At 37.9% G+C, this 21,401-nt stretch overlaps 2 protein-coding genes across 2 annotated transcripts; both read right to left on the bottom strand.

The window, feature by feature from the left end:
* Positions 1-471: 471 nt before the first annotated feature.
* Positions 472-1,431, bottom strand: LOC106830218 (olfactory receptor 52H1). Its single transcript, XM_014839632.3, has one exon. It carries the CDS (start codon positions 1,417-1,419, stop codon positions 472-474), a length of 948 nt encoding a protein of 315 aa, XP_014695118.3. The 5' UTR covers positions 1,420-1,431.
* Positions 1,432-11,543: 10,112 nt separating this feature from the next.
* On the bottom strand, positions 11,544-12,491 carry LOC106830219 (olfactory receptor 52H1-like). The gene has a single exon (XM_014839633.1). It carries the CDS (start codon positions 12,489-12,491, stop codon positions 11,544-11,546), a length of 948 nt encoding a protein of 315 aa, XP_014695119.1.
* Positions 12,492-21,401: the final 8,910 nt, after the last annotated feature.

Here is a 21,401-nt window from a genome sequence, read left to right on the forward strand (position 1 = left end):
GTTTTTGTGGTGGGGGGAAAGGGGCGTTTAAAGGGAATTACAGAAGTATAACATGGACAATAATCAGAAGTGACTGTTATCATAAATGTCCTAAATCTATCTACTAAGAACCTAAATGAGAAATCTCTCATTGATATTTTTACTTTTAGTCTTATATTTTTCTCTCTCTATAGTTGCGAATCTCAATTTCAAAATTTTTATTGCTTTTTCCATTTAGAATAACTTGGCTCTCTGTTTTCATCTCCTTCTTCCTGATCATATCCTGTACAACTGCATGTTCCATAAGCAAACAGATCATCAAGGAAATTTTTGTACAGAGAACCATCTCCTTCATACAGACCATGCCATTTTCCTGGTATGCAAAAGCAGCAACAGGCAGTTCTTACTTTAAATAGCATTGACTTTTTTAATTCTTGCTGCATTAATATACGCTTTAAAGTTATCCTAGCTCTTCCATTGCACAGGAGAATATCATTCTGTACCCTTGGCAGAAAACAAAAGTATGACCTTATCTCTAATCTGCTTGGTCTTCACTCCATAGACAATCGGGTTGAGTGCAGGTGGAACAACAATGTAGAGGTTGGCAAACATGATGTGGAAAGTGCTGGAGACATTGTGTCCAAAGCGATGGGCAAGGATGGAGAAAAAAGCAGGTGTATAAAATATGAGGATGACACATACATGGGAACCACAGGTGCCAAGGGCCTTCTGGAGGGCATCTTGGGAGGGAAGGCGAAAGACAGCATAGAGGATGAGAGTGTAAGAAACAGCAATGAGAATCACATCTGAGATGACAGTCATGATGGGAACACAAAAGCCATACCAAATGTTGATGGAGATATCGGCACAGGCAAGCCGGGCAACACCTATATGTTCACAGTATGTGTGGGGTATGACGTGTGTCCTGCAGAAAGGCAGACGCGTGAGCAAGAATACAACTGGCAGGATGATGCAGAAACTTCGAAAGGAGATGCCCACAATAATCTTGATGATGGTCTTGGGGGTCAAGATTGTGGTATATCTCAAGGGAGAACAAATAGCCACGTAGCAGTCAAATGCCATAGCCATCAGGATGGCTGAATCCAGGACAAAGCTGTAGTGGAGGAAGAACATTTGTGTAAGGCACCCTGGGAATGTGATTTCTTGAGCCCCAAACCAAAATATGCTGAGTGTTTTAGGAACACAGGCTGTGGACAAGATGAGGTCCGTCATGGCCAGCATTAACAGAAAGAAGAACATGGGTTCATGAAGGCTGCGCTCCACCATGATGAGGTAGAGAAGGATGCAGTTTCCCACAATGGCCACAATATAGATGGTACAGAAGGGAATCCCAATCCACACATGCGCTTGCTCCAGGCCTGGGATCCCCACCAGAATGAAGGTTGCTGGGTTGTAATTGCTCACGTTGAAAATGATCATGGCAGACTAGAATGGCACAAATTCCAGGTCCTGAGGACAGAGGGTGATAAAGGATATTTAGGGTCACTTGAGTTACTCACTTAAAACTACTCATCATTACTGAATCCTAAAGATAGGGGGACTATCTAATTTATCATCCAAAGTAGGACACCTTTGAAGTGAAAAAAGTTTGGTATTGTAATGATGGCAGGTAACATGCATAAACCAGGATTGCCTCAGATATAATGGGATTTACAATCATTCTACCTAAAGGGAATCTCTTCTTTCTTCTGGCTGCCTCTGCTGATTTACACAACTTTTCCCGGGAGTCTTTTCGAGTGGCTAAAATCGTTCTTTTCATTATACTGTATGCCCCTGATACAAGTTGAATTTCCAGGCATATTTTTCAATAGGTTGGTGGATTATAGTTTATATGGCTTTATGGATATTATTGGTTAAGATTTGCTTGCTCTGTCATTGTGGAATGTCATCTCTGTCTCACAGCAATTGCCCATTCTTTTCAAGACTATCTGATCACTGTGGCTTTTAGATTTGCAAGGTCAACATCCCTTTATTACATTCCAAAAATCTAATTCAGTTCAACAAATACTAGCTGAGTTCCTACACTATGCTGGATAACAGGTGTAACTTAAATTTAAACTAGAAAAGTTTCTTATAGCTGAGGCTCATAAGCCCTTGCTCCTCAAAAAAAAAAAAAAAAAATCATTTCCCCGCCCCCTGTGCACTATACAGTTATATAATATCCTAAGACTTTGGCCTTAATAACGCTACTAGTCAAGATTTCCGTCCAAAACAGGATTGTTTCCTTGTGAACACATATTTTGTTAGATACACACATAGACCCCAAGACATATACCCTCTTAGTTATACACACAGGCTTAAGACTTGCATTCTCAAACATTCTGTGATATATACTTACATTTTCTCACACATTTTACCATCACATAGTTACCCACGCACAATCTTGCACAAACGTAAACTCCCCCTTCCACGTTGTCACACACACGTGCACACATGCATGCACACATAAACACACATGCACACACCACATACATATGCACACACACACATGCACACAGGCCAAGGAATATACAAAGTATTTTATGATTAGATTTTGGCACAGCCATTTGTTTTGTAAATTCCAAAAATCTTTACCTGAGGAGTTGTTTTTAAAAGATTAAGTTTCTATACTTTCTTTCTTCTCCAGTAATGTGTTTACATAGAAAGCTATTTATAATCTATGGATTACCAACCATACAGCAAGGACAAGGGCTCCGGGGTCAGCTTGTGATGGGGAGAATGGTGAAGGGAAGCTGGTGATGGCCATCCACCTCAGATTCCTGAATAGACGAGGCCTAAACTCATGTTCAAACTTATCCCTACCCCACTTTTTATCTCATTCTCAGGCCCAGCTCACCATATCTTTCATCTCCCAGACCAATGCTTAATTTCTCCACTCTTCTGCTTTTGGCAAAAACAGGAACAGGATGCTCTCTTCTTTTCTTTCTGAACTTCCCTTTCCTTTAAATAAAAATGCTATTCTTGTAGAAACTCAAACCCTCCTCGATAGTGTCTCCATAATTCATATGTTCTAGTTTCTGAGAACACAGTCCAGAGTTCAGATAATGGGCCACAGCTCAGTCCCCCATCTGCTGCACATGCATGTTCTCCAGCTTAGTCGTTTCCATCTTGGTCCTCTTACCTAGTGGGGGCCTAGAACTCAGCTATTGCTAACAGTAGATATCTGGCTAGGTTGTTCAAATTTCGTGTTGAAAATCTCTCTTCTGTGCTGCTCACACACTCAAACAATATATGACATCAGCAGCCTGAAACCATATACTTTGAAAAACAGCTCTTCCAGCTTGTCTGAAGTCATCTTTTATTTATACATGTGTAAGAAAAGATCTCTTCTAGTTTTATATTTTCATGCAAACACAACAGATGTGCACAGAGTCATCCCAAAGAATTTATAAATACACATATGGTCACACATAAAGATAGTTCATTCTGAGGCTTGTCATTCTGCAGTCAGACAAATCTACAAAGTGAAATGATGTGCAAAACAGTCTGATGTTTTCAACAAGTCAGTGCCAGTAAAAAAGGGAAAGATGCATAGATGAGGAAAATGCTCTTCTAGATTAAAATAAATTTAATGAACAATCAAATGTAAGTTTTGATTGGATTCTGTTTAAACAAACTAAGAATAGAAGATAATGTATAATTGAGGAAATTTAAATGTGAACTGGGTATTAGATGATAGAAGTAATCAGTATTAATTTTATTAAATGTGATTATGATATGTACAAACATACACATACACACAGATGTTCACAGTATCTCAATAGAATATGGGCAACAAGTTTATGCTGTGGAGCCAGACAGCTAGGCAATTTAATCCCAGTTCCATAATTTACTAGCTGTGTTAACTTGGGCAGGCTTACCTGAACTATATGATCCTTGGGTTCCTCATTTTTGAAAAGGGCCTAATATCTCTAATTCTTAGTCACTATTAGGACAAAATAAGACATGCCCCCAAAAAACACTCGTTACTGTAGTGCCATGCAACATAATAAGCACATAGTAAGTTTTACTAATTTTTATTAGATTATATTTTATATCATCAGTATTATCACTAGCAGTCAAATCACACAGTGAAGAAGAGAACAGAAATAGATGAGTAAAAACTAACAAAAGCACCCTGGGCATACACACATACCCACACACTCAAACCCACTCTTTAGGTTAGGGCTATGTCTAACACAGATTGTCACGTGTCTGACACAGAAATTGCCTGAACGACACTTACCATAGCCATTCTTAACCCAGTTATATAATTGCCCATGTGTTCTAATCGTTTCGCACCCATTTGATGGAGCATATATCAAGTACTGGAGACTGTGACCTCAGCTTATAAGTGGGAGTGATCAGGAAAGAATGTTATAGTACTCGGTCCATAGCTCCTAGAAAATGGAGGTCCTTAGCTTTTCATTCGCTCCCTCTTTCTCTGCCAATCCTGATCCCAACCACACTCCTTCAAACAGCCAGAACTCACCTAATCTTCAAGATTGGGCCAAAGGGAAAGAAGAGAGATTGTGCTGACAGACACACAGAAAATCTGCAAGGGGACAGACTCGCCAAAAGAAGAGATAAGTGGAAGGGAAAGGAAGGGACTGATGGTCAAGTTGATTCCCTGCTCATTTATTTTTTCTGGTCATTGCTCAAAGTGAGGAAGAGGGAAATAGGGCCTGAGGGACACTGATGCCCTCTCTTCTCACTCTCAAGGGAAGAGTATAAAGAAGTTTATATTAACCCTGCTCATGCCTGCGAGTTAACACTGCCTCTGAGTGCAAGTTTTTTTTTTTTTTCCGTTTGCATGAGAGCTAATGTTCTGTGAGTGTTTAGCTGTGTGTATATGTGTGCATGTGGGTGTGTGCTTGCACCTATCAAATCAGCCAGGCTTCAGGCTCATACCCCTGCTTACTAGAGAAAGAACTTTGCACAAGGTACTTAATCTCTATCAAAAGGTAATGATATATAGTCCCTACTTCTCAAGATTACATATAACAATTGACAAGTATGACAGTGCTTGTGAAAATGCTTAGCACAGTGGTGCACTCACAGTGCACCTGTTAAAATGATTACATGGCCCCCTTCAAGATATTCTACTGCTTTTCAGAGTGGGGCCCCAGGATCTGCATTTGTAGTTCTACAATGGATTTTTGTGCCTTTTAGTTTTCCTTGGAGGACCAGTATATATGTAGACATGAACAGAAAAACTGGAAAGGAAGAAAGTTGACTGGAACTGTCTCTATTGGAGCAGAAGCGTAACGAATCCTAGCAGCTATTTCCTGTGAAGGACTGCATGAGGATGTTCTTGTTGGCCATCAAATGGCTGCCTCTTGGGACATCTTTGGCTAAATATCCCACTTTAACTTCAGAACTATCATGACTCCAACTGCGTCCACCACCCTCCCAAACCTGCTCTCTCAGTGCTCCTAAGCTCAGCAAATGTCACCTCAATACTCCCCTGAATTTCTTTTTTAACAAATTTTATTGCTGTTCCCTCTTAAATATCTCCTGAATCCTTTCTCGTCTCTGTCTCCATTGCCCAGCTACCAACATCTCATACTTAAATTACTCTAATAGCCTTTAAAGGACCATCTTATTTCCACTTTTGTCTCCCTCAGTACATTTTCCACACGGCAAACAGATTGCTTTTTCTAAAGTGTACGTCTGATTATGTTGTTCCTTAGCTTAAATCTCATTTTGTTCTGAACTCAGAGTCATAGCAATTTTTATTTCCTCTAATTTCATTTATCTTTGTCTAAATCTTTGTGTGATTGTCACATTTGCATTATTTTGGGCTCAATGAAAATCAAAAATTTATTATAAACTTTTCATTGGTGAAAACTATATAAAAATTAATAAAATACATTCCTGTGGGAAGACTGTTAGATCTGCCTGTTGGTACTATCAGGAGTTCTGCAGGCCCAGATCTCAATTTATACTTAAGAGGTTCTAATCCCACAAATCTAACAGCCATGTCAATTTCCCTGGTATAGTAAATCCAGTCTCTCTGTCTATATGTCTGTGAAGATATTCAACAGTAACTCTGAATAGTGGACTCCAAAATTGTTAATTTGTTTGCCTTTATCTCATCCATAAGCACATTTCCTTCTTTTTGTACCCAGTGTACAAATAATTCATTTTCAATGGTGATCTTTTTACATCCCACATGACAAGACTATTGAAAATATCAGTCAAAGACACAACAGTGTTTTGTTTGATGTACTGTAAGTCTAGTTTTCTTGGGCCAGTATTTTTACAGGAAGAGTAGTATGTTTAAGCCATGAAAATGTCCAGTTCTTACCTTTGGTATACTCTCTCCACTTATGGAGACATCTGTCTGTCTTCAACTGTTAATTGTGTGGAAAACAAGTGGTTATAGGTAACATGGATGAGTTTTATATGAGCTCATGGTCTATATATAAGGTTATATAGAATTTAGGGCTTAATGTTACCATAACCTGAGCTAATGAAAATAGTTTTCTGGTAAATTAGTTAATAATTTTCTGTTGGACTAAAACAGAAACATGCTCTAGTGCCCCTGACCTCTTTATTTATAATTCTAACATTAAAAATTTGAACAATACCCCCTACTCTCCACTCACACTTAAATAACAGCAACAAACCAATTATTATTTTACACATAAATGATATGGTGGTATTAGCATTCTCTAGGACTGGTGCCTTAATGAACAGCTGGCCCTGCTATCTAGTACGGTCATACAGGAGTACAAATCAACTATTTCAAAATGGACGTTCTCACTATTTAATTCCCACCACGTATGCAGTATTTTATTTAACTTGAAATCATGTTACTCTTTTATAAGTGATTAAGTAGAAATTTCTTTATGCTCGTTTTAATAGTTTATACATGTTAATTTTGGCTCAAATCAATTACTTGAACTCCCATTTAGCTATTTTGCACGATTTGGAATCAGTTATTTCACAGGACTCCTTCGCCCCATGGACAAATATTCTATTGGTTGTTTTCTAATTGGAGTTGACTTTGCCTTTCCTACAGGCAGTTGAAGGGTTGGGTTTCTCCTTGGTCAGAGAGGCTGCCCACCTACTGAGGATTAAGTGTATGTGAAAGGGCGGTGTCCAGTGGCTGCTGAATCCACCCACCACCCCCCAAAACAATCACAAACCTCATAACAAAAACAACAGATTTATGAATAACGTTTTAAAATACAAGTTGGACGTTTTTGCCACCTTGCTTATGATTCCTATGGCTTCCCATTGTTTTTAGAGTATTTAACAATCTCCTTAAAATAGTCTGGATTTTTCAGTATTCTGTTGTCTCAACTTTTGCTATTCCTATTACCTCACTGGGCCTTCCTTATTACTGTTTCCAGTTCCTTCCATGCACCAAGGCTTTTTTCAGCTCTGTGTCTTTACATTTGGTAATCTCTCTGACTTTTATAAAAATAAGCCTGCCAAAGTTTATTCACCCATTAATCTTTACTTTTCTTTTTATCAGCTTTATTGAGGTACAATTGACAAATACAATTGTACATGTTTAAAGTATATAACATGATGATTTGATATACATATACATTGTGAAATATTTTCCACAGTCAAGTTAATTAACACATTCATCATGTCACATACTTACCTTTTTGTGTACATGTGTGATGAGAACACTTAAGATCTACTCTCTTAGAAAATTTCAAATATGCAATACAGTGTTATAAACTCTAGTCATCATGCTTTAAATTAGATCTCCAGAACTTATTCATCTTATAAAAGACATTTGTACCCTTTGACCAATATCTTCCCATTCCCCACCAGCCACCAGCCACAGACAACTACCATTCTACTCTCTGTTTCTATGAGTTCAACATTTTATTTTTTGTAGCTTCCACTCATAAGTGATAGCACACAGTATTTGTCTTTCTCTATTTGGCTTGTTTCACTTAGTATGATGCCCTTCATCCATGTTGTTGCAAATGGCAAGATTTGCTTCTTTATTGTGGCTGAATAATATTCCAATGTATATACATGTACATATCACATTTCCCTTATCCATTCCTCCATCAATGGACACTTAGGTTGCTTCCATGTCTTGGCTATTGGGAATAATACTGCAATGAACATGGGAGTGCCGATATCACTTTGAAATGCTGATTTTGTTTCCTTCACATTTATACCCAGAAGTAGGATTGCTGGATCATATGGTAGTTCTCTTTGTAACTTTTTGAGGAATCTTCGTACTGTTTTCCTTAATGATAGTAATAATTTACATTCCCACCAACACTATACAAGGGGTCCCTTTTCTCTACATCCTCAGCAACATTTGTTATTTCTTCTCTTTTTGGTAAAAGCCATTGTAACAGGTGTGAGGTGAAATCTCATTGTGATTTGATTTGCACTTCCCTGATGATTAGTGATTTTGAGCGTATTATCATGTACCTGTTGGCCATTTGTATGTCTTCTTTGGGAAAAAAATGCCTTTTCAAAAGGTCTTTTGCCCATCTTTAATCAGATTAGTGTTCTTTTTGCAATTGAATTATATAAGTTCCTTTTATATTTTATATATCAACCCCTTATCAGATATGGTTTACAAATATTTTCAACTATTCTGTAGGTTGTCTTTGCATTTCGTTTATTGTTTCGTTTGCCATGCAGAAGCATTTTAATTTGATGCAGTCCCACTTGTTTATTTTCGCTTGCTTTACCTCTACTTTGGCTGTCATATCAAAAAATCATTGTCAAGCCCAAAGTCAGAGAGATTTTACCATGTTTTTGTCTAGGAGTGTTACAGTTTCAGATTTTACATTTAAGTATTTAATCCATTTCAAGTTAAATTTGTGAGTGGTGTAAGATCAGGGTCCAGTTTCATTCTATTGCATGTGGATATCTAGTTTTCTCAACACCATTTATTGAATAGACTTTCCTTTCCCCCATTGGTGCCCTTGTTGACTGTATATGCCTGAGTTTTCTGGACTCTTTATTCAATTCCGTTGATCTATGTGTCTGTTTTTATGCCATACTGTTATCACTATACTGTTTTGATTACTATTGCTTTATAAAATCGTTTGAAATCAGGAAGTGTGATGCCTCCAACTTTGTTTTTCTTTCTCAATATCACTTTGGCTTTTGGGGGTCTTTTGTGGTTCCATACAAATTTGGGGATGTTTTTCTTATATCTGTGAAAAGTGCCTTTAGAATTTTTATAGGGATTGCATTGAGTCTGTAAATCACTTTGGGTAGTATGGACATTTTAACATTAAATTTCCCAATCCAAGAACATGGGATATCTTTTCATACTTGTGTCTTTTCCAATTTCTTTTATCAATGTCTTATAGTTTTCTGTGTACAGGTCATTCACCTCCTCTGCTTGACACATCCCCTCCTCCATACTCCACTTGCCTGACTCTCTCTCTTATAGAAAATGTAATTTATTTTTAGAAAGGGCATTTCTGAACACTAATTTGAAACTGGTTTCTTCTGATAGTCTCCTTTGGAGAGAACTGTTTTTAAATTTTGTTTGTTTTTGTTTGTCATAAAATCTAAGACAATTTGAAGTTACATGTTCATATGGGTATTTACATGATTGAAGCTTGACTCATTCACTGGATTACAAACTCTCCTAGGATAAGGGCCATCAGTGTTTTGTTCAACATGATAAACAGAATACCTTACACAATGTTTCAAGTATAGAAAGTGTTTGTCAAATATTTGATAAATATTGTTGGAAGAATGAGTGAATAAAAATGGCCTGAGGTCCACTCTGTACTCTGAATATTCTAGACTATCTGGGCTAAATCAGACCTAAGAAGATTAGCATTATGTTGGCTCCCCACAGAATTTTTAGCTTTTATTGAATAGAAATGTAAAATGCTCTACTGCTTTATACAGATGAAAGGTACTGAAGGGTCACATAAAACTATATATTCTATAATGTGATTAGTTGTTTTACTTGGTGTCTTTTCTCTAAGATCTCTCTGAAGATATTTCTTTTTATTCTTCATGTCAGGAATGGTTTTACTGCTCTGAACAATTGACTGGCTTTTAATTTATAGGCCCTGTGAATTATGTAACTAAATCATGCTTAACTCTCACATGGACTAGAGCTGAATTCTTGACCCATATGTAGAGAATTGAAATTCATGGTAGGTGGAAGGTAGATTGGCCTATTTCTTGTCTTATTTTTAAGAAATCTTTGTCTATGTTTTGCTTTTTGTTTCTACTTTCTCTCCACTTATACTTCATAGTATTTTTTATTTACCATATTCAAAATACATCAAATAATTTTGGAAACAACATGTGTGGCTGTCATCACACAATAAAAGAATATATATGCAAACTTGAGTCTCTAAGAATAACAAACATATCTTTCCTATTAAAATTATGTGTTGAGAGTTATAGTAATATAAATCCAGTGACAAGTGAATGGAGTGGTAGCACAGGGAAGAGAAAGTAGTCTAGAATTAGAGAGACTATGTAGAACTCAGGAATTTTGATTCAGATGAAAAGTGATGAGTGTTTGGATCATTGTGGTAAGGGAGGGGGGTACTCACATGTGAACCAATAGCAGGTTTAGAAAGAAGCAATAGGCTTTGAGAACATGTTAGATATGGGAGGAAATCAGACATCAACTATCATTGGCACCTGACAAACTCCAAAAATAATTATTCCTTGACTGATTTAATGATGGAATGCCTCCCTATGACCAAGTTAGATACACTGGATTGGAAGAGATAATGAATTATATAAATAGAGATACATTTTTGACATAGGATTACATCTCTTTTATGATACAAGAATTAAGAAGAGATTTGGGGCCACCAGTGCTTCCAATTGGTCAAATTTTCAACTCACATCTTAGTCTGTACGTGCTTTTCCATCTTATTGACCATAGGAATTTAGCTTCCTCTTTTTGTTCATTCTTAAGGGGCTCTGATCAGTCACATCTCCTTTGGCTTTCTCAAGATTGAGTGAAAAATGAATTTCAGGTTTTATCATTGTCTTCTTTCTTTGTCCAAAATAAACACCTGAACTATTAATTTAATAATTTCATGATTATTTGGCATTCAGTTATTTGATAAACATTGTTTATGCACCTAGTACATACCAGGACCTGTACCTGATGCTGCCTAAAAATGGATTGGAGTAACCAAACTGAAAATCTAGAACCTCACAGGGTCATCAAAGTAGAAATTCCTTACTCTACTATAACATATAAACTACTATGATATACAAATCTGAAAAAAAAAATCAGATTCCTTAGGAACATATTTATAATGAAAAAAACAGATGCTGATCATTTTATCATTTTCATTAAAAGTTCTGTAATCACCTTAGATCAGTCATAAGAAATTGCAAAATGTTAGTTTTCAGAAAGAAAAAATATATTACTTCCTAGTTTCAGAATTTCATTTTTGTAACTGTAATGACTGAGTAGACTTCTGCCTAAAATAACACAGGACGCAAAACCACAGTTCTGATTAATGAGGAATTTTTTCAACTGTCCCTTCTCTGCATCGGCTACAGGTTCAGGCTTTAACCTGACTTACACTAGGAACTTGCCCTGCCTCCCAGACTTCAGGCATATGTCACTGGGACCCCTTAAGAAAGAGCAGAAGAATGACTTTGTCCCGGATCTGCTTGGTTTTTACTCCATAGACAATAGGGTTGAGTGCAGGTGGGATGATTACATAAAGGTTGGCAAACACAATGTGAAAAGTACGAGGGACATTATGCCCAAACCGATGTGCAAGGATGGAGAAGAATGCTGGTATATAGAACATTAGGATAACACAGACATGGGAACCACAGGTGCCAAGAGCCTTCTGGCAGGCATCACGGGATGGGAGCTGAAAAACAGCGCAGAGGATGAGGATGTAGGAGACAGCAATTAGGATCACATCTATAATCACTGTCATGATGGGAACACAAAATCCATACCATATATTGATGGAGATGTCAGCACAGGCAAGCTGGGCAACACCTATGTGCTCACAGTATGTATGAGGGATGATATGTGTCCTGCAGAAGGGTAGATGATTTACGAGGAAAACACATGGAACAAAAACACAGAAACTTCTAAAGGAAATTCCCACAACAATTTTGACAACAGTCCTGGGGGTCAGAATAGTGGTGTATCTTAAGGGTGAGCAGATGGCCACGTAGCGGTCAAACGCCATAGCCAGTAGTATAGCTGAGTCCAGAACAAAGCTGTAGTGCAGAAAGAATAATTGGGTGAGGCAACCAGGAAAACTGATTTTCTGGGGACCCAACCAGAAGATAGTAAGTGTTTTGGGGACACATGTGGTAGACAACATCAGATCAGTAACAGCCAACGTAGAAAGGAAAAAGAACATGGGTGCATGAAGACTATGCTCCACTGCAATGAGGTAGAGAAGGATGCTATTGCCCACAATGGCCACAAGATAGATAAAGCAGAAGGGGATGCTGATCCAAACATGGTAGTGCTCAAGTCCAGGGATGCCCAAAAGGGTGAAGGCATCTTTGTTGTAGCTACTTAGGTTGTAAAGGGCCATTGAGGTCTGATGAATAGCTTCTGCACCCTAAAAACAAATTATGTATAATGAATATGAGAAAATCGTATGGTAATTACTTCCTCCACCTTCTCCTTATCCCGAGCCCTCCTCTTTCCTATTTGCCAAGAAAGAACTTCCTATTGCTAGTAAAAGCAATGCTCATCACTTCAAGAAAGATTTGCCAGACCCAATACTGCTGGCACTAATCACTGAGTCATTCTGGAGTCTTATTCAAACTATATAAAATGCTATTGCTATTTTAATGATTGGGTTTTCCTTGGGTTAATGTAATTTGTTGCTGTATAGATGTGACCATAGAGAAAAACAATCTAATCATATTCAGACATAGAAAGAAACTAAAAAACGTGGGGCACAATTGAGAAAATAAGGAGATAATTAACAATTACACACTCCTACTATGTACCAGGCTTTTACAAAATGTTATCTCATTTAGAACAATCTTCTGAGATGTGTATTTTTATCCCCCTCCTTTTTTTTTTTTTTTCCAAAAATGGAGACTCTTAGAGAGAATCTTACCTCAGATCTCATTTTTAGTAACTCACAGAGCCAAGACCTTTATATTCCACAGCCAATATTCTTTCATACTGTTGTCACACACCAGGTGACTGCCTCAACACACTGTTAGATACCAAGCATTGAGAAGAGGCTGGGCATGTAGAGAAGGGGCTAAGGAAAAACATAACACTGGAAATGTAGTTTGTCCAGCACACCAACCCTACCCTAGTTGGCATGATTTTCCTGCTATCCCTGACACTACAGAGCCTTGGGATTTACAGACCAGAATGTTCTGTGAGAGTGTGATGTTTGATGCCTCACCACAAATCTGAGAGCAGTTATACAGCTCAGCCTCCAGCCCACTCTTAGAATTTAATGAGGGAACTTGTTCAAGTGTGCTTTTGATAAATACAGAGCTGACCTCTAGTGGAAGGAGTATAGAATTTATGTATCCTAAATTCTAGGTCAGGATAAAAGCAAATAAGCTACTCTATAACAAGGGTTAATATTTTCTGAGAACCTTCAATATACAGCGCAAATCGAAAGCTTTTTACATGAAATCACTTCTATCATCCTCTTAACAACCCTGTCGATAGGTAGGAACGTTATCCACATTTTAAAGATGCAGAAACTGAGGGAGGGAGAAGTGAAGTCACTTGCCAAAGGACACACAAAGAGGAAATGGCAGAGCTCGGAATCAGACCCAAGGAGTCTTTTCCTAGACTCCTGTGCACATAACCAAAATGCTTTATAGAGTATATGGCACATGGTATATACATGATATTTGTGTAGCAAAAGATATAAAACTAAGTCACACAAGGAAATCAGAGAAAACTGAAGGCATGAAACAAATTAGCAACATAAAATCAAGCACATACTTACAATTTTAAATGTAGATTATTTGAACTCCTTTACTTAAAACCATAGGTATCAATGAAGTCTTTTAAAATAAAGTCCAATTATATGCTGCTCACATTTGGAAAAACTAAAACAAAATGACCCTGAAAGGATAAAACAAAAGGTTGGACAAGTATACTTCAGACAATTTAAATACAAAGAAATCAAGTCTAGCAAAATTAAAATCATAAAAAGGAAAATTTAATTTAAGAAGCATTAAATGAAGCAAAAGATACTTTGTACTATTAAAAGGAACACCCCTTAACGAAGGTTTGTGTCATACCACCTTCAGACATCTAGTCTTAGGACTCCTCTTTAAATAAATGTTCCTTAGCAACAATCTATTCATTTACTCACTTTTACTCCTTTCTTATTATTATCTTTCACAGGCTTACTTGTAATTCCTTTGATTCTTTGAAGACACATGTCTAGCTACTAGCTGCAGTGAATTTAACATCGTTGTCACCCACCTATCCTAAGCTTTTTCCTCAAAGTAACATAACATCATCCTGGAAGGCTTTATTTTGTTACTGAAGGTCAGCCACCCAATTCCAGGACCATATCTTGAAATACTGTAAATCAATATTGACTAATCTCATACGGTTATTTTCAATTTGTTCTTCCATCAACAACCTTGTGTCCTCTAGGGCATTCGCTTTTTCACTACTATTCATTTAGAACACAAGTGTCTTTGCATTCCTCTTTATCCAGGTTAAATTCTATGATTGATCATTTCAACCGCTGTTTTACAAATATTTGCTTGCCTTAGCTCCACTGACCTTCCGTCATGTATGTTTGGTAAAACTCAATTCTTACAATAGTCAGTCCAATAAGTAACTCTAGGTCATTTTGGCAAAACACTTCTTAACTAGGCACATGTGTATTCCCATGATTTTGTGATCATCAACCTTAAACTTAACCTTTGACAATGCCCGGTGTTCCAATAACGTGGTCTTGTTCAGCTCAGTCTCCCCCCACGAATCTCCTCTAAGCACAACCACCACTTCCGACTCCCTCTTTCTCAAAACATAATTTTTTACTTTACTTGGCAAAGAAATTAGAAGTCATTAGATATGAAATTATGTAAGACAACATCACACCTATACACATATATATATTTCAATACTTATTCTCTCTCTTTTTTCTTGTTACGATTGGGGGAAAAAAAAACAAACAAAAAAAACACTTTCACTTCTGGGGCCAAAAACAAACCCATATCCTTTATCTCAACTCTTCCCACCTTGTCAGGTACCTATATTATTCACTCTTTTTCTCACCTTTGTCTTCAATCTAGCCTTTTAAAAATTCTGCTCCTTCAGGATTTAAACAATTAAGACAAGCTCAAATGTCTTCTAGTCTAAATTATGAAGAAATAATTATATTCTCTTATCCATTTAATCTTATTTCTCTCCTCACCTTTCTGCTGAAGCCACCTTCACTAAGGTCACCAATGACATCCATGCCCCACCTTCCACTGCTTGCTTGACTACTCAGCAGCATTTGACACTGTCGATCCCCTCAATCTTGAAATGTCCTCTTAATGTTTTATCACAACACTGAATTTTTCCTGAGCCTCGTTGGCATCTCATCTCATCCTTTGTCTCTTCTTCCTATTCTGTCTCTTAATCTCGGTATTCCTCAAGGTTCTGGCTGAAGCCCTCTTTTCTTCTCTCAACACTTTTCTTGATCTAATTCATCGACTCCTAAGATCCCAATTACAGCTATATATTGACACCTCCCAATTCTGTACCCTCATTTAGGTTTTTCAGGATGCATTTATCCAACTGAACCCTCAATATCCTCTTTTGGGTATCTCATAGGCTCCTTAAATTTAATTTTTCAAAAATTAAAATTAAAAACTATCATATTTCTTCACAAGCCTGTTGCTTCCTACTGTGTCTAATATTTCAGAGTTTATCAATATCATTAACTAAATGACCCAAAGCAGAAACTTGAAATTCATCATTTATACCTACTTTATACATGGGACGCCTGCCACAGCATGGCTTGCCAAGCGGTGCCATGTCCGCACCCGGGATCCGGGCCTGCAAAGCCCAGGCTGCCAAAGGGGAATGTGTGCATTTAACTGCTGAGCCACCAGTCCAGCCCCAAGAAACTATATTTTATAGTCAAGTATTTTGGATTTCCTTTTGATCTGTGCCTCTTTCTTTATTATACCAAACAAGTTATTTGATCTCTCTAAAACGTCTGTTTACTCATAGAATTTTCATGAGGATTACAGGATAAAGGTTCTCAACTCAGTGACTGAAAAATATTAAGCTCTCAATAGATAACGACTATTATGTAATATCATCATTATTACAAACATATGAAAATACACACAGATGGCAGAAACCCACATGATGACAGAAAGTTTCAAATCACACAGAAACCTGAGAGTCCCAGTCTGCTCTTCTGGATCCAAGCTCTCAGATCATTTGATTTGGGCTGTTGAATTGTGTCCTCAGGACAGCCTAGTCCTACTTGCTCCCGTTTGCTCCATTTACCCAACCTATTCCAACCTCTAAGACAGTTTACAAGCTGGACCCCAAGACCGTAGAGTCAATTTCATGGGGAAAACTGGACTAAGTCCATCCTGTCTTTTCTTAGCATCTCCTTGCCCCCCCCCTTAGGTCTTTCAATTAGCCTCCCCAGGATCTGGGCCTGAGCTCTGTCCTTGGTTTCCAAACCATGCCTGCCTTGCCAAACATCTAACACTCACCAAATCCCAGGCCTTTGATGGGGATCAAGGGATAGACAGAAATGGCATCCCCAAGCAACCAATCCTCTTATTCCTCTTCCTGGAGTTCAGAGAAGGTGCTCAAGCTTGTGGGCTCCTGAGAGACCGTGGCCACAAACCCAATCAGTGAGTTGTGGACTGCACCATGAGGCACTTCCCAAGAGTCTGGCTCCTGAGGTTCTGAGTTCCCAAAGGCTAGGGTGGATTGAGTCCCTGCAGGCTCAGGTCCTCTAAGACAGGCAGTATCCTGAGCAAGCAGAATGCACTGGGGCTTCCAAAATGACAAGTGCTGTCCACACTTCTGCTAAAGCCATTTACAGTGAAATCTGTGTGTGTTTGAGAGGACTGCGTGTCTCTGTGAGTTATTTTGTTTATGTTATAATTAATATAATATTTAATCATTTGTGTAAGTGCATATAATGGTGATTGTAGTATGAAAATGCAAATGGATCTATGAAAGAGGGGTACAGGTGCTTCTTTCTGACTCAAGCCTAAAGAGAGAATGTCCTGGTGATCAGAAATCAATCATATTGATCCAACATTTGAATTTTCATATAAAACTCCTCACACATACGCTTCAAGTCCTGTAGATTTAGACCTCAAAATATCTTTAGAACCACTTTCCTCCTTCATCACTGCTATTCAGTTCCTTGTCACTTCTGCTATTAGGTCCTCATTAATCTAAGGAATTCAATTTCACCCTGCCAATCCATCTTCTCTTCTGAAGCCATGATAATCTTTCCAAAATAGAAATATGATCATCATTTCTGCAGAGAATTTATAAAGCCTTTATAATAAAATAAATTCCCATTAGCATAACATACAAGATCTAGCAGTTTCAGGCCCTTGACTTCATCTTCAGTTTCATCTCCTACCATTCAGCCACAAAACGCCCTTTAGTTCCAATGAATTGAAGAGATTCAATTCCAATGGCTCTCTTTGGAGTTCCACAAACACATAATTTTGCAAGCATCATTCCTTTGTATATGTTGCTCCTTCTTTCTAGAATATCTTTCCTATTCTTTTCTGTCTGACTCAACTTAAAAGCTAGCATCCCCTCCTTTGAATAGCCATCCTTTGCCCCCTCCTGTCTTTACCCCTGCCTTAACATTAATTGCACCATAATGCAATGATCTGTTTAGATCTCTGTTTCTGCTTCCAGAAATCAAGTTCCTGGATGACAAGGACCTCACTCTTAATGTTCATCATTGGATTTCCATGGTTGTTCACAAAGTATGCATTCAATCTATGCTCTCAATTATTATTAGTAGTAGAAATATTATCATCTATTTGTATCACATTTATTTATATAACACTTTTATACATTTAAGTTACTATTATAATGCCAATTAGAAAATAATTTTCTTTTTCTTTATGCACTGAAAAAGGCCTAAAAGTTATATCTGTATCATTTACAAATATACTCACTTTCTGATTATTCACCCCTTTGTGATCACAGTCTTCCTAAGGTTATAGCGTAATATAGAAAAGAAAAGAGATAATACTGAATTGTTGAATCTTAAGAAACACTTTATAAGCTTATGGTGATATAAAACACTCAGATCAAAGTAGAACAATTTGACAGAAGTGCACCTTACATTAAAATCTCTTTTTTACTGTAACATTTTTGTAATATTCTCCCAGTTCAAACCCCTACCCCTACCCCACTTCCTTTTCCAGAAAAATTCATAGACCATGACAAACATGATTACTAGACAAGAAAAGAGAAAATGGGGAATCTAATGGCTGCCCTCAACTTACTTTCGTCTTTTGGGAGGTGTTTGTCCATGTTTCCTATAAGTGCTTTATTTATTCAGATAGAACGTTTTGGGGAACGATTGTTATTGTGAGTAGAATCAATGATGGCAAAAATAATATGCGAATTGTGGTTCCTCTGTGGAGCCAGGGCATTTTGATGCTGATAGCCTGGTGCAAAAAGGTCTCCCAAAGTTAGATGACCAAACATCAGAAAGACAAAGAACTCAGGTGATTTATACAGATAAACAACAAGTATGGTGGTTTTCAAATACGTTCACAAATTTTGTGATACTTCTGTCTTCAAAAGGTAGAGCTTAATTCCCCTCCCCTCAAATGTGGGCTAGATTTAGTGATTCATCTCTAACAAATAGCATACGGTGGATGTAATAGGGTGTGCCTTTTTGAGACTAGGCCATAAAAGACACTGAAGCTTGCTTCTTACTGTCTCTCTTGAATTGCCTACTCTGGGAGATGTCAGCATCAATGATTTTAGGACAGGTCCAACCCATGTTGGGAGGAATTGAACCCTCTTGCCAACAAACAGCACTACATAAGTGGCCAATCTTGGGAGCAGATCCTCCAGCTCTAGCCAAGTCTTTTTTTTTTTTTTTTTTTTGAGGAAAATTAGCACTGAGCTAACTGCTGCCAATCCTCCTCTTTTTGCTGAGGAAGGCTGACCCTGAGCTAACATCCATGCTCATCTTCCTCTACTTTATATGTGGGACGCCTACCACAGCATGGTTTGCCAAGCAGTGCCATGTCCGCACCCGGGATCCGTACCATCGAACTCCGGGCTGCCGAAGCAGAACATGCAAACTTAACTGCTGTGCCGCCGGACCATCCCCTCCAGCCAAGTCTTCAGATGTCTGCAACCCCAGTAACATCTTGACTGCTATTAATAAGAAACCCAAGACAGAACTGCCCAGATAGGCCACTCCTGAATTGTTGACACACAGGAATTGTTTGTGACAATAAATGCTTATCATTGTTTTAAGTTGTTAACTTTTGAAGTAATTTGTTGCACAACATAGATAACTAATATAAAAAAGAGCACAAGTTATCATTATATAGTCTTCCCTGTGGGTAAGGAATTGATGGTCAAGGCAGGGGAATTGGAGTTCTTAGCCACTTAGGCTGCTTAAAGATGGTTACCTATAATTCTATTGTAATAATCCACTTTGAAACTCACTTCAATGGGGGAGGTAACTAACATGTGTGAAATACAGTAAGCACCATGCGTGACATCTGTAAAAGGATTTCAAGATCACTTCTTTCACACAAAAAGCAATTATTAAAACTAGAAATAATGTGTCAGGTCGAGCATACCCTGCATTATAGTAGGCCCTGTTTATTCAGAGACAAATATCAATCAATTCACTTGAGGACATAACCAACTGAGGTCAATAGATTTATAGAATGAAATTTCAGTGCAGAATGAGAGCCACAGGAAAGCAAAAGATGTCCATGGAAACTGAGTAGAGGAGTAAGACCACAGCCTAGGGATCAGAAAAGATCTTGAGTAGTAGTTTAATTTATACGAGCCTTAAGGATTAGAGGAAGACAGACAGAAGACATTTCAGGCCAAGAGACCAGCATGTGCAAAGGCTTGGAAATGTAAGAGGATCTGATGTGTTCTGGGAAATTTGTGTCACTTAGTAGACTCAGAGATACTTAAAGAAGTGCTGTGAAATGAATCTGCTGAGGTAGGGAGGCAACAGATCATTCATTCATGCATGCATGCATTCAATCATTCAATACAGACATATTGAGCAGCTGTTAGGAGGAAAGCACTGTGCTAGACACCAGGAACATGGTGCAGAACAAAAGAGATGCCATGTCTCTCATCATGGAGTATTCAGTTTACTGAGGAAGACAGAAATTATTCAAATAATCAACAGATTTTATGTGTGAAAACAGTTACTACTTTTTTTTCCTCTTTTTGCTTGAATAAGATTCACCCTGAGCTAACATCTGTTGCCAATCTTCCTCTATTTTGTATGTGGGTCACCAGCATAACATGGCCCCTAATGAGTGCTGTAGGTCTGTGCGTAGGAACTGAACCCACACCACCAAAGCAGAGTACGCCAAACTTAACCACTAGACCACCAGGCTGGCCCCAATAATCATTACTTTCGATTATTGTTATGGAAATCTATAGAGTATAATGAGAGTAAACAATAAAGGTCTCTGATCATGCCTGGGGGGATAAGAAAAAATTCTTTGAGGAAGATATTTGAAAGATGAAGTAAACTTTAACTGAAAGGTAATAAAATAATGTTTATTGGGCTCTTGCTATATGTTAATTACACAGCCAAATCCTTTAGAAACATTATCCAATTTAGTCTTCACTTCTTTCCAATGAGGTAGATCTCCTGGTTATTTCCATGTTACAAGTGAGAAAAATGACACATAGAAAGTTTATCCAAATTGTTCAGCTGTTAAGTTGAGAATTTTCTAACTTAGTCTGATTCCTGAATTCTATTTCTACTTCGCATTGTGTGACATTATCTTTGGTAGGCTAAAGGAAAAGTGGAGAGCATTCCAGACACAGAGCAAAGCATGTGCAAAGGCCCTTTGGCAAGAAGGAGGAATATGCAAAAATAAGCTCCTTAGAATCAGATATTTTGTTTTTCATTTGTGGCTCATGTTAAAAAAACATTAAATACAAGTATCAAAAAGCATGGGTGATGGAAGCCTTTTTTTAGTAAGTGAATAACCTGTTCAAGGAAGTGTCTTGAAGATGACATTCATCTTAACAGTGTGTTCCCTGCCCTAGTTTGCCTTTCATTCACTTATGCATTCCCCCAACCACCATTTGTTGGGCAGTCTATGGGACAGCACAGAAAAGGGATCAAGGAGAAAGGGCTTGAGGCCAAACACTGACTGCTAGCTGCAACTCACCAACTCCATTAGTCCCCTTGGGATGAAATTGGGAAATTTATTTAACTACCCAATCTTCAGTTTCCTCATGTGTGCATGGAGATCTTAACCATCTCACA

Source organism: Equus asinus, chromosome 20 (genome assembly GCF_041296235.1).
Source record: "Equus asinus isolate D_3611 breed Donkey chromosome 20, EquAss-T2T_v2, whole genome shotgun sequence".
In the NCBI taxonomy this organism is placed as follows: Eukaryota; Metazoa; Chordata; class Mammalia; order Perissodactyla; family Equidae; genus Equus; species Equus asinus.